The sequence below is a fragment of the Lynx rufus genome, unplaced genomic scaffold (assembly GCF_022079265.1).
Source record: "Lynx rufus isolate CCGP_SWC_20201006 ecotype Redwood Valley unplaced genomic scaffold, mLynRuf1.p SCAF_29, whole genome shotgun sequence".
In the NCBI taxonomy this organism is placed as follows: domain Eukaryota; kingdom Metazoa; phylum Chordata; class Mammalia; order Carnivora; family Felidae; genus Lynx; species Lynx rufus.
The window spans coordinates 5557391-5577570 of record NW_025814844.1 but is presented as its reverse complement, the minus strand read 5'-3'; the positions used below and the strand labels follow the sequence as shown (position 1 = coordinate 5577570).

Here is a 20180-nt window from a genome sequence, read left to right as displayed (position 1 = left end):
GTTTAAAAATTTTTTTTAATGTTTTTATTTATTTTTGAGAGAGAGACTGAGCAATCGGGGGAGAGTCAGAGAGAGAGGGTGACACAGAATCTGAGAAGCAGGTTCCAGGCTCTGAGCTGTCAGCACAGAGCCCAATGTGGGACTTGAACTCGAACTCGTGAATCATGAGATCATGACCTCAGCTGAAATCAGCCGCTTAACCAACTGAGCCACCCAGGCACCCCTCAAAAATTAGTTTTATGAGAATGCTAACAAATGGTTGGGAGTTTTGAAGTTAGCTTTTAATTTCTCCTTTGCATATCCTAGCTAATTCTAAAAGATACTATCACTAAATACCAAAATGAAGCCTTATATTTATGCCTAGTTTTAATAAACAATTTACTAGATTTTAATCTGAGTTTACAGGTATTATCATAGTTAATGTCGGCAATATTTAGAAAATTTACCCAAACCTAAATTTAGAGGGGACAATCATAGGTTTATATTTATTTTTTAAATAGCTATTTATTTTGTGGGTTGTTAAAATAGTTGGAGCTATAAAGGTGATTCTGGATCCTTACTGTAAATAATCCAGTATTAGGTTTCTTGAACTCTTTCTGGTTTTCTTTAAATTGGCATATTAGTGAATGAGGTAATAGGAGTGATAAGCAAACACATTCAGAATACACAAAGTAATGTGTCCTTTCTTCTCATTTAGTAATGCTACAGCCTTTTGACTATGATCCCAATGAGAAGAGTAAACACAAGTTTATGGTACAAACAATTTTTGCTCCACCAAACACTTCAGATATGGAAGCTGTGGTAAGTATAGATGTGAAACCGAATTTATTTTGGGGAATGTTTTTTAAACCATGGATTTGTATAGTTCTCAGTTGAGAAAGCTAATTTTTAAAATAAAAAAAACCTTGTAAATCTGTTTATTACAGATAATTTCAAAAATGAAAGAATTTTGAAATAGTAGAAATACTATTTCTTAGTAGTAGCATTTCTAAAGTGTTTCTAAGAATGCTGGCGATAGTAGGTTTCTTTAGGATTTTGTAAACAGTTCTGTGGCGTTGCTTGATAACAGTGGCAGAGTGATCAATATCAGGGTGCAGCTGTGCCTCCTGACTACCCCTGCTTCAGACAGCTACGGTTGTCCCTGAGGGGAAACTTATTTGTCATGGTCATGCTTTCTCTGTCTCATGTTTGGTTTTGTTTGTTTGTAGTGGAAAGAGGCAAAACCTGATGAATTAATGGATTCTAAATTGAGATGTGTATTTGAAATGCCCAATGAAAATGATAAATTGGTAAGTAGGAAAATGTAAGAAGATTGGAGGCTGTTAAGTTCTCGTTTACTTTGAGATGAATTTTGCTTCTGTTTTTGGCCTTTTTGGGTTGTGTAATGATGCTGTTCTACTTTATAAGATTCAGTGCTTTATTAAGTTTTTAAAAAACTTGAGACGCTTTTTTCATTTTAGACATTTTGTCCATTCAAGAAGAAAAATGCTTTTAGATAACAATCTGCATGATGGAGAAGAATCAGTTAATTCTTCCCAATTTTTGCCACTTTTTAAACCACTTCAAGTTCTTTAGAGTGAGACATATATATGCATAAATATAATTAAATAATAGACATAAACTCCTTTTTGACAACTGTGTACCAGCAATCTGGGGATAAAAGATGTAATTTACATGAACAAGTAGTTTATTCCCAAGTTTGGCTATTGCCAGGTATTTTACTTACTATTGATTTTGGTCAAAATCCATATGATTTTATTTCTTAGTAAGTAATTTTTGTGTTGCTTTTGGGTTGATGTGAGGCAGATACAGTTTGGAGGACTGAGAGATACATATGTGTGTAGTTTGGAAAGTCGTCTGTGATTGTATAGGATGAGTTGTGGTCAGTTTCCCTATTCCCCTTCTTAAATTCAGATTTTAGTCTTTTTCTGTGATTTGTAGGAGGGACTAGACAAAGTTGAGTTGAGTGAGTTTTTTCTTTTGGTGACTTAATATATAAAATAATGTGGGTAAATAGAAATGTTGAGTACAGTTAGGTTACAGTGTGACATGACTGTTGCCTTGATCTGGAAGCCATTTGCCCTATTGAAAAGTAAATTCCCAGATTAGATTTATACATGGGCTCAATTATTGGGTTCCTCTTTTAGGATAAGCTGAAATGAAAGAGTCCCTGAATGGTAACTAGGTGTCAGTCAAATTATTTGTGTTTTTTAATGCCCTTTTAAAGGCATGTTGAGGTATTTGCCAAAAATAAAAAATGTAAATGCATATATTCTTACTGGAAAGTGGGGGTTCAGTGGCATGTTTATGCTTCCCATTTGTAGTCTACTCTGTCTTTTGCCAATGCTGCTAGAAAGCTCATAGCTTGCATAGCTCTTAGTATGGGAACTGAGAAAACGTAAATAGCACATTGTCTGGGTTGACTAATAATATGTTATTTTTTTCCCAGTTTTATTGAGATATAGTTGACATATAGTATTGTACAAGTTCAACGTGTACAACATAATGACTTAACATACATATGTTGTGAAATGATTACCATAATAAGTTTAGTTAACATCTATTATGCCATTTAGATACAAAAAAGGAAAAAAAAATGTTTTTTTCCTTGTGATGAGATCTCTTAGGATTTACTGTCTTAACTTTCAAATATACCATACACCTGTGTTAGGTATAGTCATCATGTTGTGCATTACATCCCCAGGACTTAATTTGTCTCTTAATTGGAAGTATCATACTTTTTGACCACCTTCAACAAGATCCCCCATCTCCCTACCCCCTGCCTCTGGTAACCACAAATGTGATCTCTTTTTCCATAGGTTTGTTTTGTTTTTGTTTTTTAGATACCACATATAAGTGAGATCAGACAATATTTGTCTTTCTCTGACTTACTTCACTTAGTACAGTGCCCTCAGGGTCCATCCATACTGTCACAGATGGCAGGATTTCCTTTTTTGTGACTGAATGATATTCCATTTTATTCCTCTCCCTCCCTCTCCCCCCATATATATCACAACTGCTCTATTCACTCATCAGTCAGTAGCCATTTAGGTTGTTTTCATGTTTTGACTGTTGTAAATAATATTGCAGTGAACATGGGGATGCCAATATCTCTTTGATGTAGTGTTTTTATTTCCTTCGGATCTGTTCCCCAAAGTAAAACTGAATGGAATAAGGATTGACTTACTTGAAAAGCACACTTGGATATTTCCTCACTTGGAGTTGTATGTCAGCTTTTATAATTCCTTAATAAACGTAGTACGAACTGGCTTTTTATCTGGACTTCTGTTATACTCTGTGTAGCAGACAGTTTGAGAGGCTAACTGTGAAAAAGGCTGGAATGCAAGTACTTGATATTGTTGATTAAGAGGAAAAAGCCAGACCAGAAGTTGATGGAAGTGATATGGCTATGATAGTAGTGCCTAGCTGTTTCAAGTACCCCATAGAGGAGACTAGTAATCCAAGAAAGTGGTTTTGGATCTGCTAAAGGGCTTGAGTAAGTACTGAGTGGAATTTCTGGAGTCCCATACCGTGGAGCATGAACAGGAATAGTTTGGCCCTGGAACCTTTTCAGAGCAGGTATTATTAGTAACCTAAGGTCTGTTCAGTAATTTCAAAGTACTTCCAGACACTATCTGCCTCTGAGCCTAGATGAACGAGCTGCAGAATGTATTTCTGCTAATAGAACTACTTGGGCTTGTGGTGTAGTTATTACCTATTTAAATGGTAAGGAGTAAGTGTTAAAGGTAATGATTTTTCTAAAACCTTTTATTTGAAAAAACTTCAAACAGTTACAAAGGTACAGTGAGCCCGTTAACCCCTGACCAGCTTTAAGTTACCAGTTTATTGTTAACCTTCTTTTATCTAACCCTCACCACTTTTCATTTCACGTATTAAGACAAACCCATACGTAATATAATTTTGTCTGTAACTATTTTGGTATATATCATTCAAAGGTAACTTTAAAAAAAGGAAAAATAATTTAATGACTGTACTATTCATCAAGCCTTTAAAATTAGTTTAAGGTATCATTTAATATTGTCAAACTATTCAGGCAGCATTCAGATTTGTCTCACAGATGCCATTTGTTTTGCAGTTTGTTTCAGTTGAGATTCAAATAAAACCTACATACTGCTATTGGATGATATGGGTGCTGAATCTCTTTAATCTGTAGATTCCCTCTCTGTTTTTCTCTTGCAAATTGTTTGTTGAAGAAGCTGGCTTTGTCTTACAGACTTTTCCCCATAGACTAGATTTTGCTGATTGCATCTTTTTTGTGGTGTCCTTTAACTTTTCTTGTTTCGTATATCCTAAAATCAGATCTAGAGGTTTGATCAGATTTTGATTTGTTGTTGCTGGCTGGGGAGAGGCAAGACTGCTTTGTGGGTGTTGATACATTCTCTCAAGGAGGCATATAATGTTGGGTTGTTTTTTGTTAAGTTCACTAACCACTGGTGTGCAGTGTGTGGGTGAGTGGTTCTCAGCCAGGGATAATTGCCCTTGAGGGGACATCTGTCAATCTGGAGACATTTTTGGTTTTCTCAACTAGGCATCTAGTTGGTAGAGGCCAGGGATGCTGCTCAGCTCCTGTGGTGCCTAAGACTGCACTCACAAGGAATTATCTGGCCCCAAACAACAATAAAATCAAAATTGAGAAGCTATAGTTTAGTATATTAATTTATTTAAGATTGCATAATGATATTTTGTCATTCTTCATTTTATTAGTTACATTTGTAGACAGAAATTTGGCTCATCTAATATTTGGTTATTTATTCAGTGGTATAGAGTTTGCAAAGGCAAGGGAAATTTCCTGTCTTTCTCTTGAGTTCTGGGTTTTCAAAAAATGAGTTGGTCACAAGCGTCCCTCTGATGTGACTACAATCAGTCAGCCTCCCTTCCTCCTTCTTTCCCTCCCTTTTTCCCTCCCTCTTTCCCACATTATTATAAACTCATGGACTTGAACATGTTTGTGTTTCAACTCCTTGCAGTTACTATCAGTATCAATCTCATATGTAGGAGCCTCCTCTTGTTTGTTCCTGAGTCCTTTTACTATAGTTGTCTTTGGGAATTTTTTTTTCTTTTAATTGGAAGTTTTTATTTAAATTTACTAAGTTAACATATATGGTAAAACTGGTTTTAGGTGTAGAATTTAGTGATTCATTACATATAAGACCCAGTGCTCATCACAAAAGTGCCTCCTTAATACCCATCACCCAGAGAATTTTCTTGATGTCTAGTATGGCAAGATATTTCCAGGCCCAGACCTGGAATCATTCCCTTCTTTCACAAGCTCTGAAACTTTTCAGTGGGAGATGGTATTTGAAGACCACAGTCTGGGCACTGGGGTAAAACAATGATTTTTAGTTTTGTCAGACTTTGTGTAAGACCATTCTTTTGGCCAAGATTAGAATGGGAACCTGATTGTCATTTGAAGACACTTCTTTAGATGGTAAAAGTTTAATGTTAAAATCATGTTAGCAGCACATAGGATGATGTGTCTCCTTTTATTTCTTATGGTAGTGATTGGATCTTATGATTGGGATATGTTTTTGGAGATGTAGGATAACTTAAAATGTGCAAAATCCAACCCTGACCCTGGGTACCCAGCAGGTATCCAGTGAATCACGTAAGTTGCAGTTGTCATGTATGGACTCTGTTGGCTTGCTAGCCTTGCTGTCATGATTCCTTGATGGGTATTTTTTTTTTTTAATTTTCTTCACATTTATTTACTTTTTTGAGAGAGAGAGAGAGAGAGAGGGAGGGAGAGAGACTGAGCACGAGTAGGGACAGAGAGAGAGAGGGAGACACAGAATCTGAAGCAGGCTCCAGGCTCTGAGCTGTCAGTGCAGAGCCAGACACGGAGCTTGAACTCACAGACTGAGATCATGACCTGGGCCAAAGTCGATACTTAACCGACTGAGCCACCCAGGAGCCCCTGATGGGGATTTTTTAAGTGTTCGGAATTCACCTTTCCAGTTTTGCACATAAAATGAGACTTTTAATATTTCAATATATCAGTATTTCAAATTTATACACTTCAAATGTATAAAAAAATTGCATCTATACTATCTAGAGGTGGCCTTAATTGAGTAATGTGCTTGTTTTAAAAAGATGGACTGAAACACAGTTGTTTTATAAGGCAGTATTTCCCAAAGTGTATTGGGTTGAAAGGGTTATGTGGTCCAGTGAATTTGGAAAAATACTACAAGTACTATGTCTCCCAATAAACACATTGCACATATGCATATTAATGGTCCTGAATAAAGGAAATATGTTAATCCAAAATTTGTTTTTTAATGTAATGTAATTCTCATAAATATCGATGTTCTGCAAAATACGCTTTGGAGAAGCACTGATTATTACTGCTTAAATGCATTCTTGTAGTGCTACTAATCTGCACATGCTACAAGAAATCTTCATTATTGAGAAGGACAACCTGAGAAGCACACCCCCAAGTTCTCTCAGAGTGGTTAGGTGACTTTCTGTCAACTCACCTGTTTAATACTGCTTCTCATCTTTTGTAGAAAATAAGAAGCCTCAAAGTAACCAAATCTGGTATATAGTTTTTGCTTATTTATTATAACTTTATGTATAAAGTTTTTGTTTATTTATTGTAACAACTATAATATGTAATATTTAACAATTGAGAAAATCTTATATATGTAAATATATATTTATAAATATATATAAATAATATATAAATACATATAAAACACCCTTTTTTTTATAGTACTTTATTCATGTTGATAACTGTGTCTTGCCATTTCCAGGTCAGTATTGTCTATAGATGAAGTTTATAAACCTGTTTAAATACCTTAGTATGTTTGACATACTAGCTTCTTTCTAGCATTATAGATAAAGTTACAAAATTACTTAACACCCTTTTTCTGTATATTTACCTTCAGTTTAGCGTGAAGCTTGCTGTTAGGAAATTAGGGCATTCTTCTTCTTCTTATTTTAAATGTTTATTTTGAGAGAGAGAGAGAGAATATGTGCCTGTGCGTGCGAGCAAAGGAGAGGCAGAAAGAGAGGGAAAGAGAGAATCCAAGCAGTGGGGCTCAGTCCTCCAGACCATGAGATCATGACCTGAGCTAAATCAAGAGTCAGTTGCTTAACTGTCTGAGCCCTGGAAATTAGGGCATTATTCAGTGGTGTTATACTTAGACAAAGTTTGTTAGTTTACTACAAATAAATTGATAAAATGCTATATGAAGCTGAATCCTCACTTTGACAAATTGATTAAAGATGACACTCCCTTATTCAAGGAAAATACATTTAAAAAATGTTATGAGGGGCGTCTGGGTGTCTCAGTCAGTTGAGCGTCTGGCTTCAGCTCATGTCATGATCTCACAGTTAATGTGTTCGAGTCCCACATCGGGCTCTGTGCTGGCAGCTCGGAGCCTGGAGCCTGCTTCAGATTCTGTGTCTCCCTCTCTCTCTGCCCCTTCCCTGCTTGCACTCTGTTTCTTTGTCTCTCAAAAATAAATAAACATTAAAAGGTAATGTATATTTTTAAAAGTAGAGTACAAATACATTTTTTAGTTTATAGTTAAGATCACTGTAAATTCCTTGATCATTTGGCCCTTTGTTCTTTTTTAATTTATTAATATGTTATAAAAAGTATGTTAATTTAAGCAGAATTTCAGTTTAGTTTTTAACTAAATTAACTAAGTTGTTGGTGACAACTTCAGGTTTAATATACTTTCTTTAAGGGTGACATATGTACTTTGTATTTAGCTTTATTTACTGGTCAGAGCAGTTGAGATGTATATCCACTTAGTGGTCCCTTACACATTTAAAGTGTTGATCATTGGCATTTTTGATCTTTAGTAGTCAACTCAGAAGAATTTGGTTAGTATCCACAAAGCAGATAACACAGTAGCTGTCAGAGTTGCTGATGCTGTCTTCTCCAAGTTGCTATCCTGTAGATAGCAGGTTTCAAACTCTGATGTTGAGTCAGTGTATCTTACATTAACCACCCCATCCCACTTTCCCATTGTGCTCCCAGCACCTTACCCATCTTGCTCCCAAAAGGAGTAGATGGGCATTTAATTACATTATGTAAGTGAACCTTACCTGTTTGAGGATCTGGATCTTTTAGGTTTGCTGTTAGTTTTAAGGCATTTACATGTTCTAAGAATAGTGGAAAAGGAAGTGTTACTATTTTGTTGATTTCTTTAGGTTTGTAGGACCTTGATACTGAATATATAAAAAAAAAAGACTGAAGTTCTGTGGTAAGAAAGGTACCGGCTTTAGAAGTGTATAGTGCTTGGGTTCTTGTTTTTAAAATTTGTGTAATTTAAAGAAATCATTTCTTGACAAAACAGTTCTAATTTATTTGAGCCATCATTAGAGTGGGCTTCTTTTTGGGACATAGTTCTTTGATCTGCATCATAGATGGAGTGACCTAGGATTTCAGGAACCTTTATGTCGTAAATGAAGGTGCTACTAATAATTATTCCAGGACAGCAAGCATTAACTAATACTGTCCTTAAGTGTGCTAAAATTTGTGGTCATCCTAGTTTTAGGGAATGCAGGTCTTTGGATATATTTCAGTAAATTAATGGCAGAAAGTCTTTGAGTTGAGTTGTGTTCAGCACAGGAGCCATTCAGCATGTTCCCTGAGTTGTTGACAGCTGGAGGAGGCATAGGATACTAAAGTGTTGACTGTTTTATATTTTACAAAGTTGGGTTCTTGAATTATTAGCTCTTTTTAGTTATTATCAACTGTGTATTATGAAATCTAGTGTTTATTTAGTGGAAGTGTTTTTTTTCATGATTGAATGTGGTTTTAATTAGCTTGTTATTTGTGATGTTTTATCACCTATCTAATTCTTTGTGTTCAGTTAAAAATTTTTTTGGTTTATTTTGAGGCCTCCAATTATTCTTGATGTTTGCCAGATTTCCTAAATGTATTGCATTTCATTTATGCCCTCCATTTAATATATGTTAATGACATATTTTCTAGGAAAAAATATCAGTTTATCTTAATGAAAACTAATGGATTGTCAAGAACAAGGATTTTCTGTGGTCTTCTGTATAAAGATATTTTATGATTAAATATACATTGTTTTGTATTGAGACAAAGAACAGATTGGGGACTGCATTATTAAGTGAGATGGAGTTATAGTCATATACAGTGATCTCTAGATGTCAATAAGTATTATTTATGAGTGTGTTTCAACTTTTTGGTATCATATTATTTTCATCTATATTAAAGGAATTTGAGAAAATAGGAATAAAACTATGGAGATACTGGTAAACCAGAATGTTAGGTGCATCCTTAAGTTTGTTTATTGGTCCTGGGAAGGGTGTGTGTGTGTGTGTGTGTGTGTGGGTGGGTGGGTGGGTGGGTGGGTGTTGAGTACAGGACAAGTTTGTAAAATAAATTTTTTGAACCTCAAAGGGAAAAATTCATTTAATTTAAAATTGTTCAGGCTGAGTGTCACCAAAGGTAAGAAAATATCAAGTGCTTGTTTTTCAAATATTGACAAGGATTGATTAGCAATGAAAATTAAGAGTGCAAAATTAGAAGGTATTCATTTTAGGACAACATGAGGCGAGCATAAATTGAATAAGGATTATACGTTTAATTAGTATAATGCAAATTGATCTTAGGTAATTTTCTTTGGGAAATAATATAAAAAGCTAGTTCAGAAACTTTTGTATTTTTTGCTTTAACATAGTTATTATTAGTGTTCTATCTTAATGCATAATATATTTTTATAGAATAAAATGTGAATGTTTTAGAGCCTAATGATTTCTCTGTTAGTCATTCCCAGTACCATGCAGGAGAAGTCAGTTTGTGAATCTGAGAATATGTTTCCCATGCTACCTCAGGGTATAACTCCACCAGGGACTGCTCCGGCTGTCGCTTCAATGAGCAGCATCAACAACACAGTTCCAACACCTGCCAGTTATAATACGAAGAATGACCCCAGGGGACTCAGTGTGTTCAAACAGGAGAAGCAGAAGGTTTGTTTTAGGGAGCTAACAGCTATAGGAGTCTGCTAGTGTTACTGGTTACGTTAATGTAGTTACCTAGCACATATATGGTATTGAGTGTATTATGTGAAGCCATGTTTAAAAATACAATAGAACCACAAATTGCTTGAAAATCATACACCGAAACTATTCTCAGTTCTAAAAAAGCAAATTGAATACTTAATAAAATCTCAGTAGTGAGCAGGACAAATGGAAGTTGAACATTATTATGAAGTTGGTATAATTTTTTCTTTCATTGAGATTTGGGGCTCATTCTCTAAAAAAGGAGTTAGGAGTTTATTTGAATAGATGAGCAGTAAAGGTAGGAGCTGGCAAATGTTGCTATCCAGGCGAGTATTTTGTCATATATATTTTTAAAAAAGATAAATAAAATTACTATTTTATATTTTGTTATCAAACACGAATAATGGTAACCCCTCTTTAACTGTTATTGTTAGTTATTTACAGTACCCATGGTAGGAGGATTTGTGGTTAAACCCTAAATATCTTAGGTCATAGTTGAACGTGTGTGTTTGTATGTGTGTGTGTGTGTGCAGTTAACATTCACTCAAGTAAGATGACAGCACATCAATAAGATAAATGGTGACTTTGGGTGGTGTAATGGTTGCTATATGATTCTCTTTACCGTTGTTTGCTTGCTAGAAACTTCAGGAACCCCATAGTTTGAACAGGTTGGTTATACTTTGATTTGGCTTTGCAGAGAATATGTATACTAAGGCTTAAAAATTTGATCCTTTATCTAAATGTCTAATACTTTATTGATTTTGTGATTTTAGTTACTTATTTCTGGGAATCATGATCCTACAGAAATAGTAAATTGGTTTTTTAGAGTGAAAATAAGTCTTCAGTAACCTTGTTATTCAAATACTCTCTCTTCCCAGGTTAAGGCCTTAATTATGCCTCTGACAGTTTTATGCCATAGCTGTTAATGTTAGTCTTTTAATTCCCTTTGCGTACATTTATACCCCTTAACTGCTAATACTCACAAGAACATAACCCTGTAGTTAAATTCTTTAGCTCCTTTGTCCTTCTCAGGGCTTCACTTGCAAACACCTGTTTTGCCTTCTATTTTACTTTTCCCCTTCTGTTTCCAATCCCTTGCTCTCTTTTTCTGATTACCTCTAACAGGAATAATTTAAAATATTAGAATTGAAATTCTGAAGGTTGTTAAAAAGGAATATGGAAGTGAATTCTATAATACATGGATGGAAAGGGATTAATGCAGAGAGGCTCAATAATCTAAAATAGTGGAAAATGTACAAGATATGGCATAGTTTCTTGTCTTACTTGATACCATGGCCTTGACCTTCCCATTTATTCTAGTTTGCAGTGTTAAATATAATGTTCATATACTGTTACTATTCATCAAGTTTCCTAAGAGTCACAGCATGTTGAATCCTTCTAGTGTGCTTGTTTCATGGTTCTCAGAGCAACCAGTCTCCTCTTTCTGGACCAGTTTCTGAAGCAACTCTCAAGGAATGAGCTGTTTTCCTGGAGCCAGACCTCACTAATGGAGCTCCCAAATGGAAGTATATACTTAAAGTCCCAGCAGCCTTAGTGTTCCCATCAGGCTCTTCAGATGGTTGCTACATGAATGACTCAGCCCCCTGCCCAACTCCCTGTCTTTTTTTTTTTTTTAAACTCCCAATTAAGTTAGGTTATATATGCTTATACTTTAAATATACACAAATAAATTAGATTTCATTGCATCTGCTACGTATGTTGACTGGTTTGTAGGGGGCCTAAATAATAGTATCTGGTGGAAGTGTACTCCAAGTAACTTGTTTTATGTCTTACTTGATTCACTGTTGAAAATGTGTTTAAGCTTCACTGTATCCTTTGTGTTGTATGTTTATGCTCCACAAATTGGTTATGACATTTTCCTTTTGTTATAAAAGCAGTATAACATTAAGAAAAATTTCAGTGAAAAAGAAAAATCAAATTCTACCAACCATGAGAGATATTTGTTGACATGTTATTTAAAATGCTGGAGAGAGGGAAGCTACCCATCAAATGTGTAACAAGAGTGAGGTGTTTATTTATTTATTATTTTTTGAGAGAGTGTGCACACATGTACACACAAGCCGGGGAGGGGCAGAGGGAAAGAGAGAATATCAAGCGGGCCCCACACTGAGCATGGAGCTCCATGGGCTCCATTTCATGACCTTGAGATAGTGACCTGAGCTGAATGCAAGAGTTGGAGGCTTAACTGACTGAACCACCCAGGCATCCTAAGTAATTTTAGTTAGGCACAGAATAGAGTAATTAATTTCACCATGTCATGTAAAATGATAAAACATATACATATAAATGGATAACGATAAAAATGTTACAGTGCATGCTGGTTTTATAAAATGTGCATATGAGAAAATATTGGAAGATACTATTTGAATTTTTTTTTTTAACATTTATTTATTTTTGAGAGACAGAGACAGAGCACGAGCAGGGGAGGGGCAGAGAGAGAGAGAGGGAGACACAGAATCCGAAGCAGGCTGCAGGCTCTGAGCAAGCTGTCAGCACAGAACCTGATGTGGGACTCAAACCCATGAACTGTGAGGTCATGACCTGAGCCGAAGTCGGATCCTCAACTGACTGAGCCACCCAGGCGCCCCTGGAAGATACTATTTAAATAATAGTTGGGCTGAGTTGATGAGATTGGTAGTTTCCTCTCCTTCCCTGTCATAATTCTAAATTTTCTGGAATTTAAAGAATTTATTTAAAAATAAAAAAGCCAGTTGTGAAGATTTTGAGGATTCTACATTTTAATTTTTTTCTCTTATTGGCCTCATGTATCTCCTCTTAATTTTTAGTCAACATTCTGGTATGAGTCTATTTTTTTTCCAAATTCTTAGAACCTGAGGATTCTTTAGTTGCCGTAGTATTGACTGTTGGTTTCATCTTTATAGAGGAAGGCAGTGAACTGCCCTTATTTTCAGAATTTGGACTTGTTTTAGGTTGGAATTGGAGCATACTTGAAAGGTCATTTTGAAATGAATTCTAATTACTGTTAAGGGAAAGAGGAAGAAGATTGGTGGAGAGAAGATAGATCTGATACAGATTTTTAATAATAGAGAGGGACAAGGGAGGATAGGGTGAAGAACAAGAAAGCTAGCAAGAGAAAAACTCAGAGGAGGAAATTGGAAGTAGGCTTCTTAGAAACCCATCACAGCCTGAGAAGCTTCTGAAGGAAAATATAAAACTCTTGAGTGTTGACAGGTCAGATAATGTGGTGTTGTACATTGGAACCTCATTATAACATTATTAATTTTTCATGGATTTAGGGATAGTGATCAAATCACATTCCCTTCATAAGAAATACTAGTTTTACCCCTTGAACAAACAACTATTTACATTTAATATAAATTTGGAACCTGGGATGATGTGATAGGTGTATAACCTATAATTAAATCTTAGGACTGTGGAATGTCATAAAGTTGAAGTGTTTTTTTAGAGCTTATATCTGAATAAAACAATTTTTAAAATCTAACATGTTAAATTTCTAGCAAGTAAAATTTTAAAGAGATGATTCATTGCACTAATAACTGTTAAGATGTGTGTGTGATGGTATACATGACATAAGGGCAAAGGATATTGAGGCACGTTAGACCACAGGCTCAGGAACGCTTAATTAGGCACTGCCCTAGATGTTTACCTGTATTGGGTAAGCTGGTAAGAATGACAATTTTGGGGCTCACAGTTTTAAAGCTGTCTGAGTGCTATGGTGATTCCATATTAAGTTTCATGAGTTAAAGCAAACAGTGTTCAAAATGATTTGAAAGAATCATTTACGTTTAACTCCCCTTCTCTTTTTTTCCCCATGATATGTTTGTGTTCATTATCTCCCCTCTAGTGTTTATATCCTTCAGTTATTTTTCCCATTAATAGAAGTTAGGTTTTCTTTTAAATGTTTTTCTTAGGTAGTCTCCTAATTTTATTGGAATTATTACGATAATGTCCCCCCCCCCCCCCGAATCTCATTTGAATTGCAGAATCAGAGCACTAAAAATGACCTTCATATTTGGATTTTGGTTGGCGTCAGTCAGCATACTTTCATTGAATAACCACTCTTGGTCAAAGTGCTGGGTTTAGGGGTAAATGCAAAGAGAAATGATTCTTGCTCTCTTAGCCTTTGAAGTGTTGTAGGAAAGAACATCAAAAATACATTATTATAATATATGATAAGTGCTATGGTAGAGGTAAGTGCAGAGGGTTTGGGGACTAGAGGAGGGAGTGGGCTGCTTATTTTGACTTCTCTAACTGCCGACCTGTATTGATTTAGTCCTTCTAAAAACTGTTCACAGATGACTGTAATGTTTGGAATTAAAAAAAAATTTGTATTAATGGAATCACAACCTCAAAAATTTGCATTTAAATAATTTTTTTGAAAAAGTGTGGAGTTTCAACTTGTATTTATTTGTTTAAAATCTCTAAGGAGATTTGGTTAGTTAAAAAAGTCCCACTGTCTTTGTAATACAGAATGATCTGGAACCCAGCAAAACTGTTCCACTGAATGCCTCTAAACAAGATGGACCCATGCCAAAACCGCATAGTGTTTCACTCAATGATACTGAAACAAGGAAACTCATGGAAGAATGTAAAAGACTTCAGGGAGAAATGATGAAACTATCAGAAGAAAATCGACACCTGAGAGTAAGTTGCTTTTTGAAAATAAGTTGGGTTAAATGAAGGCATAGGATATGTGAATATTATTAGGCCATTTTATCTGTCCGTTTTTAAACTTATCCTTGGTCAGTTCTTTTTTTCCAATTTGATTATGTCTTTGCTTCCTACTCTGGCCTCTTTTACAGTTTTACCATGGCTTCTCATTGCCTGCAGGTTCCTTCCCTACTAGATGTCTTAGTTATTTGTGATCTGGCCTGTGGCATTAAGCTTCCTCTGTTGTTAGTAACTTCCTTCACATATGCCCTAGTCATGTGAAGCACCTGAAATGGTGCTGCCCCACAAAGTAGGGACATAGGAGGCTGTTCAGCACTTGAAATGGGGTTTGAATTGACACACGTTGGGAGTGTAAAATACTCCTTGATTTATTCGACTTAGTACAGAAAAGTAAAAGATCTTTTTTATATTGTTATTTATTGAAATAGTATTTTGGTTATATGGGATTGAATAAAATGGAGTATATTGGATTGAATTTTGGTTCTGTTGGATTGCATTTTATTATTAAAATTCATTTAACCATTTTCTTTTTACCTTTTCAATGTGTTGTTAGAAAATGTAAAAGTATGTAAGTGGCTCACATTTGAAGCTCAGATTATGTTTGTATTGGACAGCGTTGGACTAGAGTATCCTGAAGAAGCCTCTCTGATTATGATCTCTTTTTTGCTTTCTCAAATTTTTCCTTCTGACTGGAATGCCCTGAAATCCTGTTCTGCCCTGACCAGCATTTTCATACACGTGCTCTTGTCTTTTGGTACTCGGTTCTTGTCATCTTTTCAGTATAACCTTTTCTAGGACTTTCTTCCCCTTAGAAGACAAGAAACACGGTTTTGGAATGCTGTCTCCTTTGTTTCCGTGAAGACTCTGTCAAGTTACTGTTCCTGTTTGTCGGAGGTCTTTCTCCCTCTAGTGGGCGGTAGTGCTTTTGGGGGCAAGGACTGTACTCATTCATCTTTGCATTCATAGAACATGCATACAGTACTCATTCATATATATGAATAAATGGATGAACTGGTGGATGAGGACTAATTTGAATATGTGTGGAGTGTATTAATAATATGCCTTTGAAAAATACTTATTTCAAGACCTGAATACTTTTAAATTACCTTTTTAGGCTTTGAAGCTTTTTGTATCAAAAGTAGATGATACAAAAATGTATAGAAGTAATAAATAAGCTAAATGAAGGGACTTAATCTACATTTGATTATTCCATCTGTTAGATGTATATAGAACTATATGTACTCTGGATCAGAAGCACTGTATCTTGAATTGATCTGTGCTGAAATAATTGTCTATCTCTTCCTGTTTCACAGTACCCCTCAGGGGCCCCCAGCACCTCTCTGGATAGTGGAAAGATTATCTTCATTTCACACCTAGATCTACACACCATAGATTTTTAAGGATGCTGTTTTCGTTACCTTTATTTTATCTGCCATGACTTCCGTGGCACAGTTCTCTTCTTTGATGAAAGATGTGCTCCTTAGCATACTCAGTACATTTGTTCCTCTCTTTGCGGGAGGGGAGAAGTGGAAATAGTAAGAATAGCATAAGTAGGGCAGGGCTGGAAAATAGGAAGAGTGGACGGGGAGAGAGGTGAGTGAGATTTGGGTGCTGGTCTCTCTTTATAGGCTGATGTTCTGTAGGAGATGTTATTTGAAAAAGCATTCTGCTGTTTAAAAGGTGAAACAAAAGAACTTGAAGACCATTGGCTTATAGAATCAGTTACAGGCCCTTTAACATTTCATACATAAGGCCCATGATAATTTGTTGGCAGATTAACTTTCTTGAACATGTCTGATCACTGTTCCTTTTTATCTCTCTAGGCCTATGGTTCTTAATCCAGGCTGTGCATCTGAATCTCTTAGCGCTTTTTAAAAATACGTATGTCTAGGCCCTCCCCAGACCTAGGAAATCAGAATCACTAGGAGGATTCTCTAAAGTTCATGCCAGGTTTGAGAATCATTGTTCTCTTCACACAGGACTAATGAACGTAAGACTAAAAAAAAATCCCACAAACCCTCAGAGAATCTACTAATTGCCCGTAAAACAGTATATGAGCTGAGGTGGGACTCTTTTACTTTGGTATTAGTAAGCATACTAGAGGAATCAATGTGAGAAAAGAAAAATAGCTTGCACTAAGGAAGTAAAAATCTGCCCTGTCATTCATCTGGCTGGGATGATGGACACAGATAAAGTCAGTTGCCTAGGTAACAGGTATCAGTATTTTTCCCAAGGTCACACTGTGGCCGGTAAAGGGTCCTCCTAACAACTTCCTACTTTGAGTGACTTCTGCTTTCTTACTGAGAAACCTTGTCCCCTAAAATCATACTGTCAGAAAACATTGCTGTGTGAAATCATACCAGTAAGAACCAAGCGACCCACTCTTGTCTAGAGGATCTGAGTCACTTTGACACAGAGAAGCAGCCTTTCTCTCCAGATCTAGGGGCACGGTGTCAAAAGAGGGGGTGGGTTCTGTGTACAACATTCCGTAGCTGTTGTAGTTTGTTGTTTCCGAGGAAGCAGGATTTGGTGTCTCCTTTGTAGTCAAGACCCAGTGCTGACACAGGGGCCTCCTGCTTTGAGTTTATCAAAACACTTGTTACTTAAGTTTTATCCTGAAATTCCCTCTTCCTCCAAATCTTGTAAAATCCTGCCTTTTCTTTTTGGCCAGATAGTCCCTGTGCCTCTGCTGTGTGGATGCCCTGGTTGCAGTGTGTCCATAAACCTGTCACACCACAGCTTTGTTCCTGGTGGTCTTTGGTAACCAGTGTAAAAATACTATGGGCCACCACGGAAATCAGTGCATGCACAGAACTCTTCCTTACTTGTATTAGTACATTTTAGCAGGGTGTTTTCCTTCTGTATAAATATAGCTGTACCTGATTTTTCAGTTTGTTAGGAGTACAATTTTCAGCTCTAGTTTTTAAAATCACCCTAGAAAGTCTTCTTAATGCTGGTTAGTGTGGTTAATCCCTGTTCCCATCCCAGCCACGTGCACACTGATCTGCTTTCTGCCCATAGATTTTTAGTTCGGCAGTTTTACCGTGTGCATACTTGTTTTTAAAACCTCTTTTTGTGCGTATGTTTTTTTCTAGGATGAAGGCTTAAGGCTCAGAAAGGTAGCACATTCGGATAAACCTGGATCCACCTCAGCTGCATCCTTCAGAGATAATGTCGCCAGTCCTCTTCCTTCCCTTCTTGTCGTAATTGCAGCCATTTTCATCGGGTTCTTTCTAGGGAAGTTCATCTTGTAGAGTGAAGCATGCAGAGTGCTATTTCTTTTTTTTTCTCTTGACCAGAAAAAGATTTGTTTACCTACCATTTCACTGGTAGTATGGCCCACGGTGACCATTTTTTTTTTTTTTTTTTTTTTTTTTGTGTATACAGCGTCATATAGGCTTTGCCTTTAATGATCTCTTACGGTTAGAAAACACAATAAAACAAACTGTTCGGCTCCTGGACAAATTGTATATTACCAGATCATCACTAGCAGATGTCAGTTGCACATTCAGTCCTTTATGAAATTCATAAATAAAGAATTGTTCTTTCTTTGTGGTTTTAATAAGAGTTCAAGAATTGTTCAGAGTCTTGTAAATGTTATTTTAATAATCCCTTTAAATTTTATCTGTTGCTGTTACCTCTTGAAATATGATTTATTTAGATTGCTAATCCCACTCATTCAGGAAATGCCAAGAGGTATTCTGTGGGGAAATGGTGCCTCTTACAGTGTAAATTTTCTCCTTTACCTTTGCTAATATCATGGCAGAATTTTTCTTATCCCTTGTGAGGCAGTTGTTGACTGAGTTTTTCATCCTTACAATCCTGTCCCATGGTATTTAACATAAAAAAAAATAAAACTGTTAACAGATTCTTGCTCGATAGCTTGTTTGTGTGTCGTGTCATTAGGTGGGGATACCAGGGAGTCCACTGTGTGGTAATTTGAAGTTTATGATGCATAATTTTATCTTGTATTGAAACCCTTTCATATATTACAGTATTTGTAGTTAAAAGTCCTCATTCTGTTAAGGAAAGGAATTGATAACATTTCAAGCTACTTTTGGTATTTTGGAAGATTACAATCAGTTTGTCTTCAAGATAATATAAAATAAGGAAACCCATGAGAATAAAAATACTGTAATTTTAGTCAGTTTATATGTATGTGCCTTGTGGCTCTGTTGCATTTGATTTATCCCATTCTTAACAGTTTCTTCTAGTGTCTTCTCAAGGAAGACTAATTCTTCGTGGTTCTCGTCAAGTGCTTTTTAACCAGCCTAATAATTACTTTTATTTTAGGACATTTCATAGTAATAGTTAAAAGTAGCTGTTTTTCCTGTCCAATCTGACATCAAGAGGAAATTTCTGTTACGGAAATTTGGAATTACTAAGCAAGCCTTGGGAATTTTCTTTGTGGAAAATGACTTTATCCTTTGCAAATCTACCTGTCAATGTGAAACACATTTTCAGTATAAATATGCATTTTAAGGTATGATACTTTTATGCACTTAGTCTTACATATTCATTAATTTCACTTGTGCTAGCATAGAAAACTTTGGAACCAGAGACAGTATATTCGGGTTTTCTACTGAGTGCAGTCTGTCACAAGTGAGTCTTGATTCTTGCAAATATGTGTTAGTTTTGTAAAAGATGCACTTCTTTCTGAAAGGGCAATTGGACTTTGGGACTTGATGTGGTACAATGAAGTATGTTAGGCCCAGGTCTGTGTCTACATTTTATAAACGAGTGAAATGTTCCCTTGAAGTATTTTGGTTGGCCTTTTCATTTCAAGTATGTTTTGAATTTGTCAAGTCACATGTATTGTGTCATTGTGCTCTATGGTATCTTTTAGAAAACCTCTTGCTTGTGTGCAAAAGTTACTAAAAACACAAGTAATGCCTGTCCATCACTAGCATGCTACTACAGGTAATGTTTCCATTGTTGTTCCAACCCTTTATAGTCACTGTAAAATTTCCCTCCCTTTCTGATAACTGGAAAAGCATGCTCACGAAACGTGTTGCATTTTGTCCCATACATGCAGAATCAGTACTTCCATGGCTTAAAGCTCTCTATGTAATCAGCATTATTGGTGATAAGTACCAAGCTTAATATTTCATAGGTATAATTTTTTAAAAAATTTAAGTTCTCAAAAATTTAGCAAAATCCCGTTTTATGGGAATGCTCCTTAGAACTCATTTATTTCAGCCCCTTTGTTTTATAGTCATGGAATCTGAGGCCTTTCTGAGAATCCAGGGAACTTGTCCTGTGTCTCACATGTAGGTAGAGGCAGGCTGGAACTAGAAATCTGCTCTCCTGACTCTAGTGTCTTTTCTGGTAACTTTGCAGAAAGAAATTTGTCCTAATTTGACATGACTGAAATTACAAACATAAGATGCTATTTGATAAACATATGTGAAATTTCCCATCATAAGATTGTATTCCAGGCTTCTGTTGAATAGTCTCATGTATGTTTGGTTTTAGTGTTTTGGTTAGAAATCCCCCCC

The 20180-nt window shown here is 35.9% G+C and overlaps 1 protein-coding gene across 2 annotated transcripts in view; it reads left to right on the top strand.

The window, feature by feature from the left end:
• VAPA (VAMP associated protein A) overlaps positions 1 to 18563 on the top strand; it is a 44531-nt gene extending 25968 nt beyond the window's left edge. The window contains exons 3-7 of one of the 2 annotated variants that reach the window (XM_047090356.1): positions 698 to 801; positions 1209 to 1289; positions 9841 to 9975; positions 14482 to 14655; positions 17778 to 18563. In XM_047090356.1, coding sequence (XP_046946312.1) covers positions 698 to 801; positions 1209 to 1289; positions 9841 to 9975; positions 14482 to 14655; positions 17778 to 17936 — 653 coding nt within the window. In that variant the 3' untranslated portion in view covers positions 17937 to 18563. The remainder of the gene's footprint in view (positions 1 to 697; positions 802 to 1208; positions 1290 to 9840; positions 9976 to 14481; positions 14656 to 17777) is intronic. The other variant, XM_047090358.1, reaches the window with a different exon arrangement.
• Positions 18564 to 20180: the final 1617 nt, after the last annotated feature.